The sequence below is a fragment of the Zootermopsis nevadensis genome, unplaced genomic scaffold, assembly GCF_977971745.1.
Source record: "Zootermopsis nevadensis isolate Lab colony 2312 unplaced genomic scaffold, Znev_1.0 Znev_ptg000221l, whole genome shotgun sequence".
NCBI classification, from domain to species: Eukaryota; Metazoa; Arthropoda; class Insecta; order Blattodea; family Termopsidae; genus Zootermopsis; species Zootermopsis nevadensis.
This window is the reverse complement of record NW_028259351.1, coordinates 218,672-238,225: the sequence shown is the minus strand read 5'-3', so window position 1 is coordinate 238,225 and position 19,554 is coordinate 218,672. Positions and strand designations below refer to the sequence as shown.

Below are 19,554 nucleotides of genomic sequence, written 5' to 3'. Positions count from 1 at the left end.
GTTTCTTGCTTTTGTCTGTAACTGAACACACAGTAGATTTTTTAATTATCCCTGTGTCAAATTAGGAAGGTGCCAACTTTAGTTTTGAAATTTTAAAAATTTTCAAAAAAAAATGCTGGAAATTGTCTGAAAAGCGTAAAAAAAAAAAAAATTTTTTTGATTTTGTGCGCTTCTTTCAAAATTTCCAGCATTTCTTGATTTTTTGAAAAATTTTGATTTTTTTAAAAAAAATAAAAAATGCTGGAAATTGTCTGAAAAGCGTAAAAACCAAAAAACATTTTGAAAATTACGGAAAAAAATTTTAAAGTGAAATTTTTCGATTTTTTTGGTTTTGTGCGCTTTTTTGACAATTTCAAGCATTTTTTTGATTTTTTGACTTGTTGAATTTGTTTTCTTACTGTGTGTATTTCTGTGTTTTGTAAGTTAATAGTCATTTGCCATGAATATTTGATGCTATAAGACTTGTGTAAAAAGGTTTGAGCATCATAATATTGGGGTTTAATGGCTAATGTGGAAGGTTATTAAGACAACCAACACACAGCTATATTACAATATGTGAGGTATTTCAGGTAGCATTTCAAACAGCAGTGCAATGGAGTGTGCTTCGACGTAGATCTACTTCAGATCCGTAGTCGGTAGATGGCAGCAGAGTTTGTTACAGTACGCAAAGATTGATAATTGAATATCCCTCATTCTCCCGCGATGGCGGGATGTGTTCGCTGCTTTTCAGATGTTGCCATCCCTGCGTACGAGATAATGGCGTAACTGTTGTGTGTCCACTGCATTTCTTCTGTCATATATTGCGAGGACGTGCAAGTTAATGTTTTGTTATTTGAGCGTTTGTTGAATTTATGTGTGTTATCTTTCCCTTGTGTGGAGGACGTAAAGTAAGAACAATTTCGAACATGTCATTTCATGCAATTTATATAAACTTCAGGACATTATACATGACTGTTTCTGTTTCTGAAGGAAGAGGTTGTATTACAGAGAGAAGAATGTTGGTGATTTCTATCCAAGACCCTTATAAATTAATTATTGTAACTGTGAATTTTATAACTGAATAGTAAGACAAAAGCAGAAAATACAGTGGAGTCTATATAAATTTTATTCAGGCTGTTTGCGACGTATTTCCATTAACAAAACATATTAATTTGTTTTCATGTACTTGGATTAGTAAGCTCACATCTTGGTAGCCTTTCGATATCACTGCTGTTGAGACACCTCCATTTCAGTTTTAGTGTCTAATTACCAAAGTTCCCCTGTCATTATCATATGATTCTGACTGACATAAGTCCATAGAAGAGAAAAGATTTTCCTCTTAAAGTTTATTGCTACTCTCCCAGTGAGATTTTTCAATGTCACATGTGTAGCCAGTCATGTCATTAAGTTTATAAATCTTTATAACAAAACATTCATGTTTTTTAGGAATGTATCACACAAAGAACTGTGTAAATTTATACCAATTTTTCAATTTATGAACATTATTTTCACTACAATTAAGAACCAGCAACAACTGTTTGTTGTTCTTTATTTACATAAGTTCTGATGTTGACATTTTGACTGCTGACTACAAAAATTCCTGACTGACATAAAAATTAACCACATTATACTTCGGCACTGTCTAGCGGACATACTTGTGAAGCATGTGTCATATGCAGCACATTACATGTTTCCCAGTGATGCTTCTTCATATAAGAAATTACTAGTTTCTCATTTCAGTGCCCACGATTGCTGCAGTAACTTTATTATTGGAACTTATTGAACTGGCATCATAATTCTGTTATATGTACAGCTTTTTTGTTTCTCCTTATTTTTGTGTTTCACAGGAAGTGATCTGTTTTGCAGAGCAGTGAAGGCAACTGCGTTCAGAATGTTGCAAGGAAGTTTACACATCTAAATGCCAAATGGAGTGATGTAACAGATGGAAGCTGCAATAAGTTTAAGATCCTTAAAGAAGCTTCACAAGAATATGGTGAATTTAGAGGTAAGTGTAGAAATTTACTGTTTTAAGTGATCGTGCATCGCTAACTCAGTGCGTGAGGGAATCAGCTGTTTCTTACAATCTAAGTTAATGTGGTCATTTTGTTTACTGAAATAGTTTGATTTAGAACTGTTATTCATTGTTTTTAAGAAATTATTGGAAATAAAAATAACATGCTTCTTGTTTCTGTGCCAGATTTTAGTTACATATTTTTTTCTGTAAGATTTGAGGTTTTCACAGCAGGAAGTATGAAGACTTCTTCAAATTTTTTTTCAGTATTGGAAATAGTTGAAGGTTCCAAATTTTGAAATGTAGATGTGTTGCAATATCTGTAACATTATGGGCAACCTGAAAGCTACAGAAAAATTAATTCTCACCTAATGTTTCAGTACTTTCCTCCTAAGTATTCCTGTGTTCTTGTGTTTGGATTTCAAATGAAAATCTTGTACTTATCTATTCTTTATCGTACAACTAACTTTTCGTATGTGTTTGTCTCCACCTGAAACCATAACTGATATAACCTCTGTGCATTTGCACATGTGTGGAGGGGTAGTTGGAAGACATCCTAATAACTCTGCTGGAATAAAGTAGTCACTTGTGCCCTTTGGTAGTGGAATGATTAGCATAGTAAGCTGTTCAGGAGCCTTTTGTTTTTCATTATAAAGAACCATCTAGTTAGAACTCATAAAGCCTACTTTTCTGTTTTCTTTATGTAGCCGTGCAGTGATTTGCAGATGGCTCTCACCTACACATTTTTGAACAGTAAAATCAATTGTATTCAAAATCCCCTGCTTCTGATGCTGACTCTGGAAACTGAAATCATTTTACGAGGGCAATTGAAAAATTAACCTCCGATCGAGTTTAGGGGAGGGACAGTTGTCCATATTTCTGTGTTTGTAGAGCAGCATTTAGATAGATAGGCTGAAAAAAAATATTATTTTCACCAAGCTTTAATGAATTGGTCGGCTTTAAATTATGCCCCTTATGACTTTACATATTGTGACAAATTCTATTATAATCACATGGCTCTGAATTTATTCCAGATGATTGAAAATTAAATTTCTTTAAGATTTTTTTCTTGTGGTAAATGTTTGAACACTGTTATTTGTTTTTTCGGACAGGAATAAGTTGGCAAAAGTAACACTGTCCTCTCGTCTTGCCAAAGATTTGGCCTGTTTCTATGAATGTGTTACTGTAAAGGATCTAAAATTTGAATTTTATAATCGTTGGTTTTCAAAGGTGTTTCGTCTCATCACGAATAACATCAACATTATGGATTAAGTTTTGGCCTGCCCCATGCACAGGGATTAAAGTTATTCTGTATATTTTTTTCAGGCATTCCTGGATTGTTGTACTCTTCGGTTTATGTTGATAAAGTGGCTTTGGAATTCTGTTCTCATGCATATTTTCATAGTTTTCATGTTGTCCTCATATTTATTATTTATTATCTTTGTTGCATTTAAGATCCGGCATTCTGTATCCTGCAGTTGCTGTGATGAATCACATTCCTATTGTTTCATTAATAGCCAGTGTCACGAGATGTGACAAGTTAAATTTCCATACTGAAATTTTATCTCAGTACTTATTGGCTATTTGATGCTGTTCTGTCTGAAGTACCCTTTCAAACCTGTTACAGCAAATACCGAGCTTCTGTAATTTCATAAGTTGCTGTGGAATTTTGAAAAACCTAGTCTATGATTGTCCCCTTTATTTCATTGATGTCATCGAAACCTTTTCGCTTTGAATTCTAAATTGAGTTTTTGGAAGAACGAAAAGTCGCGCAATACTAGATGCGGAGGAATATGTTAAGAAATGCACAGCAGCCGGAAATGGTTGTCAGAAATTTCTGAACAAACAGCAGAGTGAAGAAAGGAATCACAAAATTTTATTTAGAAAAACTTATATATGAAATAAACTCCCAATACAGATTTCTGTTTACATCAAAAGAGGAGGACATTCTACGTGCTCCTTGCATTTGAGTTAACTCGTCTGGCCTTTTCTATGATTCATCATACTAGACGTGTTAATTTTGAAGATTTGTTTTGGGGTTCCCATGAACCATTGTTTTATCACTGGAAAGGAAATAAGGTTCTTTCTGAAGTTTTCCAGGAGTTTCGACATATCGACTTGACTCTACTTCCGCTTGTAAGTCAGCAGATGAGACAAATTTTGCAGCAGTATGTCGGTTCTTAAGATTTTGTATCAGAATGAGAATCCATCCTTATTAACTTACATTTGGTGAGATGTCTGATTTATTTGTAAACAAGTTCCCTAATTTGTATAACTTTTTATCTGCTTTGCTGTTGGACTGTAAAATTTCAGTATCTTCGATGAAAGTCATTTTTTTTTTTTAACTTTTGAAACCACTTACCTATTTGAGGTCTGCTAATTGTTTCTTCTGTCAAAAGATATTTCTGAAATGTTGCAGATGTCTATAGCAATATTGCTTATTTCATACAGAACTTGATTTATGTTCTGCTAGTTTTTAAGAAATGTAAATTGCAAGTATGACACATGACCTTACATCGAGATTCATAACCTCTAAATGATACAACCTGCGATTTTGAAATGATGGAGAATGATTTAACAGATTGTACTGTGCCATCATCCATAACAGAGGAACTTTGTACTGACAGAACTGTTTAGATTTATGTACTTTTATATTAACAGTTTTATAATGGATGTTTCTGTTGAAATTAGAAAAACGTATCAGCATTTTGATGTTGTGATCTTTTTGTTTCTGGTGTCACTGGGCTTCCGTTGACATCTTCGATGAATTGTTTTGGAAGACACACATTTCTTCATCAGTCAGATTCCTTCAACAAACTTACTGAAAAGTCTGGTTATGTTTCTTCGCTCATTCTAATTTTACCATAATATTGCTGAGATGCTTTGCAGCCTCCATCATCTGGGTGATGAGTAAGTGAGATGATAACTGGATCTTGGTGACTGACGCACAGATGCTGAACCATTTCACATTTTTCAGTATATGCATACTCACTATGTTTCCACTCAGTGTGCATAAATGTTACGTGTGTTATTTAATAGTAAGATATTGTTTAATTACCAGGTGACTTTACGTCATGTAAGTCAGGCAAGAGTTTATAGTTTATTTTCAGCTATCATCTGTTTTTGTTTTTTTGAAATTTCTGTAATTGAATAAAATATGAGAATTTTCCTTAATCAGCTTTGGTTGCCCAAGAAATGGATTGGTTGGACAAACTAGAGAAGCGATTAGGGAAATCACTTAGTCAGATGACCAGACATAAGATGGCTGTCTTCTGTGGTCTGGTATAAGTTTACCAGTGATCAGTCTTTGGATTTGTCACTGTGGAAACCTCAAATGTTACATATTCAGTGAATTTGAAATTTATCTTCTGAGGATAATGCATGTAGACTATTTACTGTGAAGATGATGAGTGCAGGCATTAACACATTCTTTTCCCTCGTAACTGAATGAATAGGAGTAGGGTAGTTTTGAGGGGAGAGTCTACTTTAGGGCAGTTTTCTTGCATTTATGTGAAAATTCTAAGGAGACCCACAAAAAACCTCGGTCAGAATAACTGAGTTTGAAACCTTTGAGAAGACTCCATATTTGCAGGCTATGTAGCAGTTACGTTCTGAACTGGCTTATATTCATTTTCACATCTCTTGTTGAAATTTATGGATCAGAGTGAGTTCTGAGGAAATGGTCTTTCAGGGTAGCTTGCAAGGTTATCATTTTTATTTCAGTCTTCTGCACGTCTCCTTGATGAGTAAACAGATTAAAGAACAAACAATTTATATGGAGTTGTGTTTGAAGATTATGGAATTCCTGCAAATGATCGGTCTTTTGGCTTATATCCTAAAAAGTGTCATTCCTGGATCGCTTTCGAAGTCACTATAGCTACTTTTATCTTTTGTGAAAGTAAATGACTTAGCAATTCTTTTGAAGGACGTTGAAAACTACATTCGAAATCATCCAGAAGCTCGCCTGGCCAAGATCCAGGATATTGGACGTCATTTTGTGGATGATGGCATCATGTCACAGACAGTGAAATCAGATGTGGAGGCTATTACATCAAGGTGGAGTCGTCTGAGTCAGCAGGTAGAAATAGGGAATTCATTACTTGCTTCTTAAGTCAGCATGATGAAATGAAAGTCTGATAATGTGTAATAATGTGATTGCTCCGTATTAATCTGCTTACCTGTTTGTTTTGACTATTGTACTTTTAAGTTGCCCTCAGTGGACTTGTGGTTAGCGTGTTTGCCACTGGACCCAAGGTTCACGGGTTCAAACCCAGCCGAGGTCGGTGGACTTTTAAGGATGATAAAACTTCCTTCAGAGGGGAAGTAAAGCCGGCGGTCTCATGTCATAGTTTTATGGCATGTAAAAGAACCTTATGAGCATGAACAATATGTTTTGTAAGCAAAATTCATTGGCCATTTCTCACCCGTATCTCTGTTTTTGGAGTTGCAGCCATTTTTACTGTGGTCTGCTCATTGAAAAAAGCAATTTCAGTCATGGCACTGTCCTTTCATGTCTAGTTTCCAAGCAACAGGAATCACCAGCACTCAAATTCAGGACTGAGTTTTTGACTTTTCTAAAATATCTTCTTGGTTTCCAGGAAGAAGCACTTCAAATTTCATATGAATCAGAATATATTTTTTTTTGAACTGTAAGCAAACGCACACACAACTCCGCAATTGAAATTAAGATTATCAACCCTATGAAAGTTATTTTTACCAAAAGATCACATGGGGATGATGTCTTGTCAGTGACATCTGAATGTAAGCTAGATGAAACACGCAATGTTGCCACAACAAATAATACTTCATTCATTGTTTGTAGTTGCGTGATTTTTGTCGTTTTGGAAGTTTGAATACTGTAAATGACCTACGTCGTATGTTTACAGAAACTGACATATGTATTGAAGTTACGTTTAGTTGAAAGTTGAGGAACGAAATAGAGAACATCTAATTTTGAAGAGTGTCTCTGATGAAGTAATCTCATTTGACAGTGAAATTGAACCAGCTTGATGTGGCAGTATGGCAGCTGGTAATAAGAATAATGCAATTAAAATCTAAAATAAAATTTGGCCAATACCATGACGTCCATTGAATTCTGTTGGTGTCCATCATTTTGTTGAAGGTCTCGGTTACTGGAAGATATAAGCGGTGATCTGTGTGAACAAATGTTCCTAAGCTTTAAGGGTTGAGTGTCCCATTAATTTGTGTGTGTGTGGTTTGTTGAATAGGACTATATGGTCCTGTTGTGTCGTGATATTGTTATAATGTCTGTATATTCAGACAAATAGCACTGTGTATGTCCAAAATGCTTCTAAGGCTTAACAGTATGTCGAAGATTAATTTTTAACCTAATCATCCACTTTAAGGAAAGGATTCTCTAACTAAGATTCACTTGAAATTTTCAAACAATTTGGAATAATTAAAAGGAATTTTGTTTTCCTGCAGAATGTCAAAATCGGACAAAACAGTCTAAAGGCAGTTTAAAATGCCCCTGTTTATATCATTATGACTCTGTGTATATATTTGAGGGAGTGAAGTTCAGACTTCTGCTCTATACTTAAAATACCCACGAGTTTATGAGATTGTCATTTTTTATTGGGAAGAAATTGAACTCTTTATATATCATAAAAGCAAGCTGTATCATACTGCAGTACTGTGGGATGTGCTATAGTTTACTACTCTTTCCAGGCAGGTGATACAATACCTTGCTCTGCTAATCCCATTGATACTCTTCAGTCAAATCACCCCTACCCCTGTCTAAATGTCTCCCTCCCTTACAAGGGTCCTGCAGCATACGTATTTGGTCCAAATATTGAACAAAAAAATCTGAGAATGCTCTTTGCTGTTACAAGGATCTCTATGAAACAGAAATAACAAGATAGCATATTTAATTCTGTAGCTTCTCAGTTGGTACCTCAGCAATCGACTTGTAACCACAAGTGAATCGTCATATATTGATGTCAAATGCCACCAGTTTAATTTATTTTTAAAACATTTTAAACAGTAGTTTATGGGGCCTTAAACCCAGTTTAAAATTACAGGTGACATTTCACTATGTTTTTCTTGTACAGTCTGAGGAGCAGTGGGTTAAAGAATAACAATTTTGTTGTTTATATAATTTGTTTTAATTAGTATCAAATTAGCAGTGTTCATTTTATTAAATGTGTATGTATTACATATTTACTTGTAGGTTTTATTTAGTATGTGAATGTATCACGTTACCATATCGATAATAATTTTTCTCTAAATGAGTATGAAATTAATTTTTACATATGTAGCAATAAAAAAGGAATATCTGCCTTTAAAAATTGATGAATGAATGTATTAACTGTAATTAATAGGAAAAATTTATACCGCTATATGCGGCTGACATCCTGAAATTGGTTACAGGTGTCAAGACTGAGGTTTTCTCATCATTCCAACGAAATATGCCACAGTTGCTTTGTTTTACTCTCTTTCCAGTTCGCCATAGTCTCAGGATTCAAATCTGATACCCAAACTTTTCAGTTTTCATTATTTTCCTCAGTTCCTCTGGGTATTGCTGTATTCTTTACAATTTATAATTTACAATGTTCCTGCCAGTTTATGATAAGTGTTCCTCGAAAATGACAAAGCATTCTTAAAGTAACAGAGGAATAAATATGGTTACTTTTTTCTTTAATGACAATAGCATGAGGGCCTAATGGAGCTTACGTGTTTTAGTATAAAAAGACAGCTTGTTAGGATTTTGGGATCATACTTTCTGTGCCTTGTGATGATTATCTTTTATTGAAAGTTGTGCTACATTTGGCATTGCATTGGAATTTGAAAGGCATGCACTGGCCATGGCTTGATTGCATCTTGCTTTGTGAGTTAGGGATCGTACCGTATTGCTTGAGGACTCTGTCACTAGTCTGAGTAAGAAAGCTTTTATTTATATTTGTTCTTGTGCCAGTTTTTTTAATTGTCAGTGACATTGCAGCAAAAGTATTAGTTGTAATTACAACTGTTCACCAGTACCAAACATTTTGTCCCTCTACTGAAAGCTGTTAAACTGCGATATCGTGAACAACGTGGCTGCGTGTACAGCTAAGGTGATATTAACTACAGGTTGAAACTTTTACACTTATGTTATGGTATTCACCAGTAAGAGTTTTACTAATTGCTAAATTCTGTCCTGTAATTTGTGTTGATGAATTAATTATATTTAGTCTTTCAGAATCCATATACATTTCCACTCGCATACACAGCAACCTTTAAAGTATTAGCAGCTGCCCTCCACATCAGGTGCCGTTTTCATCCGCGAACGAAGGACGCGCTGCACGTACCACGCGCAGTCACTATTAGAATACTCCATTTGACTGTTGTGTGAGGCTCTTCGAACTGCATCGGAGTCACATTCGAGGTAAGAGAATCCTAATTGTTCTTCTTTAAAATGGGGACAACAACGAGCAGCGGTTGCCGTAGTAGCCCGAATGAAAAACTTAAAAGTGTTAGAGCAACGGTTTAAAAGGGGATACATTTTTGACAGCGTGTCCGAGTTCATATTTAACTTGCGGATGGCGTTAACATTCAGGTCATTGTATCTGTCAGTTATCGTCAGGAGGCCAGAATATGTCACAAGGCTGGCCCGGATTTTTCTCTACTTTGTATTTGGAGGTGCCCAATTAGGCACTGCAATTGTAATGAATGAGCTGCTTTTCTGCCGGCCAGTGTGCAGTCGTGGCAGTCACCGGGTGAACTCGCTCGATCTTACCCGTCGAAACAATTTAACGTCAGTGGAAGGCACTATTAGTCGTCTAAAGGTTTAGTCTGTACGGAAGCCGTTTATAGTTTGGTAGATATTGACCGACGTTTCAGATCCTTGTGCCCCCATCATCATACTCGTCGCTGTGGGGAACTCAGATCTTACCAAAATCATCTTAGTTTTTCTTTAATGACGAGTTTATAAAGCCAAGGAAACGATTCAGTCCATTATTGATTTATATAACGTTATTTTTGTAATATAATCTTCCAAAGAACACTGAGCTGTTTGTTTGTAGAGGTAAGATAACTCATTCTCTCAGTCTCATATGACACGATAACTGCTCCAGCGAAGTAGAGAGGAAAAAAAATTATCTGAAACGGTCAAGGGGCTCCATAATATATATATATAGATATACAGTTATGTTTATCTGTGTCTTCAAATATCAACAATTTTAGCACCCCTATACTCAGAAGTCTATAATCAGAAGAGTTCTTAGTAAGAGACGGTTATAACTGCCAAGTATGATGCATATATGTGGCCTTCAGTTCGCTGTCAGAATATCAGCTGGCGCAGACATATTTACTCCCGCGTATTATTGACACAGGAAAGAAATTCAATGCCTCAAAGACATTGCGTCATGTGCAGGAACCGCTAGAAAAAGATAAAAACTATGTATTTGGGTAACGTTGACTTTTGCTGACGTTTCAATAAATTACGTACAACTCTCAACGTCTAATCGACTACTAGCATTTGTCACACACAGGATGTTCATATTATACGCTGAAATTATAAAACCATCTTTTAAGAGGATTTCAGTGAAGAATTGATCATTATATGTTATATAGTTCAAACGTTATGATAAATAAAGTGTTTTAGAGCAACATTTAAATGGCCACCACTCCTCGTCAAGCAGCGCGGAATTTAAATTTCCACGTTGAAGGGTTAATGATAAATGTACCTTTCTTCAAGAACATATTGACTGAGCAGCCATTTGTTACGTTTTTATGCAGTCAATTTTCCCTAACTAACGTAAGAATCCTCAAACACGTATAGAAAATAGGTCTACTTGTTCAGTGACAAAGAACATCATCGCAGTCACATAATTACAGTTCGGGTTTCGTATTTGTGAGGCTCTGTTCTCAGCCCAAAGACCGTGTTTTCTGATGGAGGTATTTCATGATTTTCCTCAGTATCTCCAGGAAGATGCCTGGATGGTACCTTAAACTACGCCACTGGCCGTCCATCCTGAATACTTTCCGGTTAATTATTAACTAATTATTCTGTCATTCGACGCTGTCTGGTTTGCGATACTGAAGTTACGTAATTTTAAATGACCAAAACATGTTCGTGTGTGAAGAGAGACCTAGTACGTTGTTATTCTTTGCAACTAAAACAGGGCTGTGTAAACTTCTCTACATTCGAGTCGAATTGAATGTGGATGGATGTATTTGGGATCCGAGTAGAAAGAAATGTGTGCCTTGAAACCAGTTGATAGAATATTTTGTAATTTGTTCCCCCTTGTTCTGTTTCTTCTTAATTAATATTCCTTTTTTGGACTGGTCGGTTTATGTCAAATTCCATACTTTCCCCTCGATATAAACGATTTTGAGCACTTTTTGTACAGAAATGCAAACACAAAGGCTTTACGTTCTGCACGTAGTATCCAGCGTATTCAAAAATATTGTTACGATAATAAAATCTAGGAGGGCTTGATGGAGGAGACATGTAGCGCGCATTGGAGGTATATGAAATGTGTACCTCATGTTTGAAGTAAGGAGACCGCTGGCAGGACACAGGCATAAATGGAAATTGACTTTGGTGGCGAGTCGAGTGAACTCCAGTAAACTTTCGGTTTTCATGTAACACGGAGAAGTATATAATTACCAGCTCCTCCAAGTACGTGCCTTCCAAATTGATGTTTACCAAGAAATTCAGTGTGAATTTCTTAGGTTTCTATTTCAAGCCATAAACCCAGCTCATTGTAGGATTTTAGATTTCATTGATCTAAAAATGGCATTTGACCCGTATCTCATGTGAAATTGCTCGCTCACTCTGGCCTTCACATGTCCAGATTTTGTTGATTGACTAGAAGTAAATGTGGAAATTGCATATTTGTTTATTCTTGAATTCCTTATGAAATAAGACCTATTAAAAATTACGTACATCTAGTGTCTAGCTGAATGAGAATTGAGTCAGGTGGGCCTGTGTAAGAGAGTAGTGATGTGATACAGTATCGTGAAATATTTAAAATTTGAGTTTAAGCTACATATTTTGTGTGTTTTGTGAGTAATTGTTTAGATGTGGTTACTTAGTGTGGATGTAAGGGAGGACGTAACAGCAGAAAGAAAGTTCTATCTTATTCCTAGGATAATTCATTCAAGAAGTATGTTTTATATGAGACAAGGTATTATGCATGTAAGTTGTGTTGAAGTCTGTGAAATTAAGTTTGTTACATTTTTATGAAATTATCTAAGAAGTAAAGATGTAGTTCTCACATGTTTCTGATTCTGTAGGTCATCTTTAAAAATGAATGTGAAAGGAGCTTCACTTGAACAAAAGAACTCTGGCAGTCGAGATGAGCAAGTTCGAGAATCAGACGATGCACCGAGCACCTCTAAATTCCGAAGAGATGATGACGGAGACGAATCCAGTTCTAGTGGACACCCCTCAAATGTGAGTTCTATGTAACTGGTGTGTGCGCGCGTACATGCGTGAATATATACTGTATATGAGTCCTTATTTATAGGCACATGATTACACACGCAGAGCATAAATTATAATATGTACCAGGTTGCCGTGTTACTAAATATTTGTTTTGGTGCCTGGGTTTCTTCTAAGTCGTGTATTCATGTGTGAACATTTTAAGAATTTGGATCTTGGAGTTCCACTTTTGTTGTACTGCAGATTGAAGTTTCAATCTGTGTGTCATGAATTGACAGAAAAGTGTGGAACTTTGTACATTATAGGAGCCCCTGAAGATTGATTATTATAGATGTGATTGATGTGTTGCAACTGAACTAGCATGGTTCTGGTGCTCAGGGACAAGTTTGCCTCATTGGTAGAGTTTACTGCAATTTTATTTTAAAAGAATATTGACATTACAGGAACCAAAATCTGGGATCATTGAAAAAATATACATAACAAATTTCATGTGCCACTCATCCTTGGAGGTTCGTCTGAACGGAAGAGGTAATTTTGTTTTTGGGAAGAATGGCAGTGGCAAGACTGCAGTAGTTTATGCTCTTGTACTTGGTTTGGGAGGTAACCCAAGAGCTATTAAGAGAGGAACCTCTTTGAAAGGTAACATATTGTAACAAGTTGCTAAGGTCATAGGTTTAGTCTTTGCTTATCTAGCTTGAATTTAGTCCAGTCTGAAAAGTCTGAGTGTACAGTCTACACAGGTAATGAACTGAAATTTGTCATCTCTTATCTTCCCTTAAAACTAATTTCCCAGTACATATTATTTATGTTTTTAAATTTCTTTAATCTGATTATATAAAATAATTCATAGTGTGTACGTGTGTGAGCTTGGTAACTCAGGGGGCAAAGAAGATCCAGCATATTGTGCGCTGGATATTCTCCTACCATGACTTACCATTCTTGCACTGATGAAAAAAATTATACCATGGTATTTATTGCCAACCCATTAAGTAAATTTTGTAAGATCGTGATGTTTAATATCATCAAGCCCAAATGACTGAATTAGAGAACATGAGAATTGCGAAGGATCCCCTCAGTTAACCTAATACTGAATGAACAGTGGATTTGGTCCGAAACTTTAATTTTATTTCATATGATATTGGAAGGAAGATTAAGTGTGTGTATCAGAATTTTAGAATTGTTCCTGTTTCTTCCAGAATTTATAAAGAAGGGTAACGTCACTGCTACCATTGAAGTGACATTGAAGAATACTGGTCACCTTAATTACGAGAGAGAACAATATGGTGACCATATAATTGTAAGGAGACGCTTCGATGCAACTGGTCGCGGCACATACGAAATAAAGTCAGAAGAAGGTACTGGGCTTTCTTTCCCTCTGCTTTTCCTTTCATCTCAGATATTGGATGCTCTCAACAAGAAATTTGTTATCTTTAAACAATTAGTTTTTTATAAATAAAATATGACTTGTCCCCTTCCTGATTGTATATGTGTTTTAAGAGGGCATTTTACCATGCACACTGATTATGTGTAAATGTCTGTTTCGTCATATTTGTTTCAAATATGTTCTGTTTTTGGCTGTTTAAAAAGATGCGCAGATTTCAGGCCCATTTTACTGAAATTGCGTAAAAGTGTCATATTAGGCTTCTTCTTTTCTGAGAGTCCTGTTGGTCTTCCTCCATATACAGCATTATATAGGAAGTTTCAGTTTATTTCAACTCACGTTACTTGATGTATTGAATTAATAACTTGGGTGAAGGTTGATTTACAAAATTTATGTACTGTACTCCATTCAAACTAATAGTCTCGATTGACTCTACTTTATTACAAAATTTACAGCTTTTAAATATTGAAGATTTCTGTAAGTGGCACATTGCCTATCCTTTCATCTTCGTTAAATTGGCACCAGGTCCCGACCGTCTCAATGAAATAGTTTGTTTGGAGTAGCAGTTGATCACATTTGGGTCAGTGGGTTACATTACTGTGTATATATCATTTCTCATTTGTTTCCTGTTGCAGGTGAAGTAATTTTCAGGAAAAAAGAAGAACTGGACAAAATTGTTTCAGCATTCAACATACAACTTGACAATCCCGTGACAATTCTGAATCGGGAAGATGTCCGGGAATTCCTAAACAGTAGCAGTTCTCAGAAGTACAAATTCTTTATGGAAGCAAGGAAGGTAGGACATGTGCAGAGTCGATGTCACATAAACGAAAGGTCACTACCATTTTAAACTCTAAGAAAGAGGTTGTTATTCTGTTCAAATGTTGATTAAATGTTTACAATAGAATGAGTTTTATGTTACAACCTTTTTTACAATTCAGATGGCTGTAATTTTCTCTTTAAATGATTAAATTGTGTAATGCACTTATTTGCATCTGCGCTGTAGTGAATGCATATCAGACTGAACAGCAGTACCAGTTTTATTTTATTCAGACAAATTTACAATTAACTTGGCTTGAGATCCCAATTTTCTGTCGATGTTGATCTTGCTAGTTGTAATGCCATGTGGGTACCTTTTGTCTTGGAGGAACATACTGGAGGAAATATGTTCTTCCATGACTTTGATACTCACCTGTTCTCTGTGAGAAACTCGAACTTCATCCCCACTTTCTGTTTATCCTTTCGGGAAATACGCCGTTGGTGACGGATTTTGTGGAAGTCACTTGCTTTGAAAATTATATTTTTATTTGTCTGTGGTTTATTTTTGCCACTGTCATTAGCTACTAGTTAAGACTTTATGGCATTAGATGATATATAATGGATGGGAAAGGGTGTGTCCTCACCTAATTTAAGGTACTGACCCAGGATGTGCCTGGAGGGACTGAGGGAAGTCTCAGGATAATAGGTCTCCAGGCTGAAATTTGAACCAGGGACCTCCTGTGTATAAAGCACATGGTAACTACACTGCTGCAATGGTTGTTTGTTTTATGCTGTGTTTATTCCAGAAAAATTACTACTCATTTACTATTAAAAATTGTAATACTCAGGGGAAGTAAAAGAAGGCAGGGAAATTTTGTATTGTATGTAAGGAAGCCAGGGTCCACCAACTGAAGAAGAATAACTACTAACTAACTAACTAGATGGCTTACGGAACCCAAAGGTTCATCACCGAATTAACCAAAACCCTCCACCGGACCAACAAAATCCAGTCTCCGTCAACTCCTATCTCCCATAGATCCTGCCTGAAATTATCCTCCCATCTACGTCTAGGTCTCCCCAGCGGTCTCTTCCCTTCAGGTTTCCCAACCAGTACCCGGTGCACACCTCTTGTCCCATCCATGCGCGCTACATGTTCCGCCCATCTCACTCTTCTCGACTTAATCACCCTCACAATACTGGGGGAGTAGTACAGATTTTTAAGCTCGTCATTGTGCAGTTTTCTCCACGCCCCATCGTCTTCCCTCTTAGGCCCAAATATCCTCCTCAACACCCGATTCTCAAACACCTGCAATCTGTGTTCCTCCCTCTGAGTGAGAGACCATGTTTCGCACCCATACAAAACAACAGGCAAGATTATTGTTTTGTATACTTTAATTTTCAGGTTCTTAGAAATCAGACGGGAAGACAAAATATTTTGGACTGAGAAGTAGCAAGCATTTCCGGAATTTAGTCTCCTCCTAACTTCCTCACAAGTATCATTTTGATTTGTTATTGTTGTTCCCAAATATTTGAACTTTGTAACCCTTTCAAAGGATTTATTAGCCACCCTAAGATAATTTTGCCCGCCTGTCTTCTGATGACGAGATACTGAAGAAGAATAAGATTGTATTTGAATGTTTTATATTTGTGCAGATTGTAATGTGCAAGCAGCAAGAAATCAGGTGACTTGTCCTCTAGGTTATGGTAGAAATTTACCAACGTTTCGGAGGCATTAAGCGCCTCTGCCAGACTACACATTGCAACATTGCATCAACTTCATATTTATCGTGCTTGCTTACATTTTGTTAAATCTTTGTAATAGTATGAGTTACACTTGTAAATTTTGTACTGGAAGTTGCTACATCAAGTTTTGGCGTAAGTGAAAGTAATAAACTCGGTGTCATTTGCAATCAATGATTAAGTGCCACTTCTGTGCAACTCCTTTGGTGTGGTACTATAAATGAGAAATGCACATTTTTTAAAAAATGCTACTTTCATTTGAGTGAGAAATCAGACTTTGGAAGCTGCTGGCAGGGGCACAGTGGTTATGGATCAATTGTTACTGATTCCAGACAACTGACATCACAGACATTGGACCATCACTGTTACGCTGTGCATACATTTCTTAGCTCGTTAAACATTTGTTTAAGTTGTTAAATATGAATTCATGAAGCCGTTGTTGTTAATCCGTAAATATTGGTCTTGTGGGTTGTAAATCCATGTGGATTTGTATGTAAATACCAACATTCCTGAGGAACGTCCTGCTTCCATCTTTAGGGCTGAAAATATTGAGGCAGTATGTTCCTCTGAATTGTTGATATTTGTTACGTAAGTAGTATGAATCCTAGTAGCTGTGGCTAATAATTTTTCGCTGGATAAGGTGAAAATGCAGCTGTTCAGGTACTCCTGCCCTACCAGGTATTTTGATTTGCGTTTTTGAAGACTGTAGTAGCTGTTGTCTAATGTTATAGGAATTTGAACCCTAATGTACATGCTTATAATAATTAGAAACATTTCCCTTCAACTTTATGGATCATCATTTCTGACAGTCTTTGTATTACGTGTAAATGTATGGTTGGATTAATACTTTGATTTCTGCGTTCAGAGACGTGTGCCACTAAATGCTGTTTGTATTTTAACGTGTCTAACTAATTTAGGTAAGATAACGAAGTTCGAGAAACATCATCCTCGAAAATCTCAAAAGGGTAGATTTTTTAATATAAAACATATATAAGATAAGACGTCTTCAAACAACCATCAAAACTCAAGTCTCTCTGTAAATAACTTTGCATTGTATATATTCACACACAGCTTTGATGTTGCGATGATTCCCGACGAACTCTTTAGTAGCTGCACGTAGATGTTATTTGATACAGAATTGTCTGCTATTCAGAGCTGAAAACGCGTATTATGACAATACATTACTTATGCCTGTAACTTAAATACTATTAATCGGACAAAAGTGCTACTTTAAAGAAATGAATATCTAACCCTAATGTACATGTTTATAAAATTTGGAAACATTTCCCTTCTACTTTATGGATCATCATTTCTGACAGTCTTTGTATTACGTGTAAATGTATGGTTGGATTAATACTTTGATTTCTGCGTTCAGAGACGTGTGCCACTAAATGCTGTTTGTATTTTAACGTGTCTAACTAATTTAAGTAAGATATCGTGGTTCGAGAAACATCATGCTCGAAAATCTCAAAAGAGTAGTTTTTTTAATATATAACATATATAAGATAAGACATCTTCAAACAACCATCAAAACTCAAGTCTGTCTGTAAATAACTTTGCATTGTATATATTCACACACAGCTTTGATGTTGCGATGATTCCCGACGAACTCTGTAGTCGCTGCACGCCGATGTTATTTGATACAGAATTGTCTGCTATTCAGAGCTGAAAACTCGTATTATGACAATACAATACTTATACCTGTAACTTAAATACTATTAATCGGACAAAAATGCTACTTTAAAGAAATGAATATCTAATCCTAATGTACATGTTTATAATAATTGGAAACATTTTCCTTCAACTTTATGGATCATCATTTCTGACAGTCTTTGTACGACGTGTAAATGTATGGTTGGATTAATACTTTGATTTCTGCGTTCTGAGCCGTGTGCCACTAAATGCTGTTTGTATTTTAACGTGTCTAACTAATTTAGGTATGATAACGAGGTTCGAGAAACATCATACTCGAAAATCTCAAAAGAGTAGTTTTTTTAATATAAAACATATATATAATAAGACGTCTTCAAACAACCATCAAAACTCATGTCTCTCTGTAAATAACTTTGCATTGTATATATTCACACACAGTTTTGATGTTGCGATGATTCCTGACGAACTCTGTGGTCGCTGCACGCCGATGTTATTTGATACAAAATTCTCTGCTATTCAGAGCTGAAAACTCGTGTTATGACAATACAATACATTTGCCTGTAACTAAAATACTATTATTCGGACAAAAGTGCTACTTTAAAGAAATGAATATCTAACCCTAATGAAATGTTTATAATAATTGGAAACATTTCCCTTCAACTTTATGGATCATCATTTCTGACAGTCTTTGTACGACCTAAATGTATGTGTGGATTAATACTTTGATTTCTGCGATCTGAGCCGTGTTCTACTAAATGCTGTTTGTATTTTAACGTGTCAAACTAATATTGGTATGATAAAAGGTTCGAGGTACATCATGCTCGAAAATCTCAAAAAAGTATTTTTTTTAATATAAAACATATATAAGATAAGACGTCTTCAAACAACCATCAAAACTTATGTCACTTTGAGGGAATGTATATGTCATCGTCATTTCAGAGTCACGTCAATGTATGTCCAAGGGTTTGGAGGATAGAGACATTTAAATTTTTCGAGATTATTTGAAAGTCAATCTTTGAAAAGGCAAATATCTCCCGATCTGTAGGAATCTGAGAGACAAACCTCATGTCAGTATGAGGTCACTTACGTGTCAACGTCATGTCAGAGTCACGTCAATGTATGTCCAAGGGTTTGCAGGATAGAGACATTTTAAATTTTCGAGATTATTCAAAAGTCAATTATTCAAAGGCAAATATCTCCCGATCTGTAGGAATCTGAGAGACAAACCTTATGTCACTTTGAGGGAACGTATATGTCATCGTCATGTCAGAGTCACGTCAATGAATGTCCATGGCTTTGGAGGATAGAGACATTTTAATTTTTCGAGATTATTCGAAAGACAATTTTTGAAAAGGCAAATATCTCCCGATCTATAAGCATCTGAGAGACAAAACTTATATCACTTTGAGGGACCGTATATGTCATCGTCATGTCAGTGTCGTCGTCAATGTATGTCCAAGGGTTTGGAGGTTAGAGACATTTTAATTTTTCGAGATTATTCGAATGTCAATTTTTAAAAAGGCAAATATCTCCCGATCTGTAGGAATCTGAGAGACAAAACTTATGTCACTTTGAGGGAACGTATATGTCATCGTCATGTCAGAGTCACGTCAATGTATGTCCAAGGGTTTGGAGGATAGAGAC

General features: G+C 35.8%; 1 protein-coding gene across 8 annotated transcripts; it reads left to right on the top strand.

Annotated features, from left to right (window-relative positions):
* The first annotated feature begins 369 nt into the window (after positions 1-369).
* Positions 370-16,431, top strand: LOC147870683 (structural maintenance of chromosomes protein 6-like). Of its 8 annotated transcripts, none has more exons than XM_087342177.1 (8): positions 370-1,984; positions 5,916-6,068; positions 8,381-9,374; positions 12,230-12,389; positions 12,821-13,016; positions 13,574-13,732; positions 14,394-14,554; positions 15,920-16,431. In XM_087342177.1, exons 4-8 carry the CDS (start codon positions 12,243-12,245, stop codon positions 15,959-15,961), a joined length of 705 nt encoding a protein of 234 aa, XP_087198303.1. In that variant the 5' UTR covers positions 370-1,984; positions 5,916-6,068; positions 8,381-9,374; positions 12,230-12,242; the 3' UTR covers positions 15,962-16,431. The 8 variants fall into 8 exon arrangements, with proteins under 8 accessions (XP_087198303.1, XP_087198299.1, XP_087198298.1 ...); XM_087342173.1 differs by lacking the exon at positions 15,920-16,431 and having other exon boundaries at positions 370-887; positions 1,846-1,984; positions 14,394-14,665; XM_087342172.1 differs by lacking the exon at positions 15,920-16,431 and having other exon boundaries at positions 370-887; positions 1,827-1,984; positions 14,394-14,665.
* Positions 16,432-19,554: the final 3,123 nt, after the last annotated feature.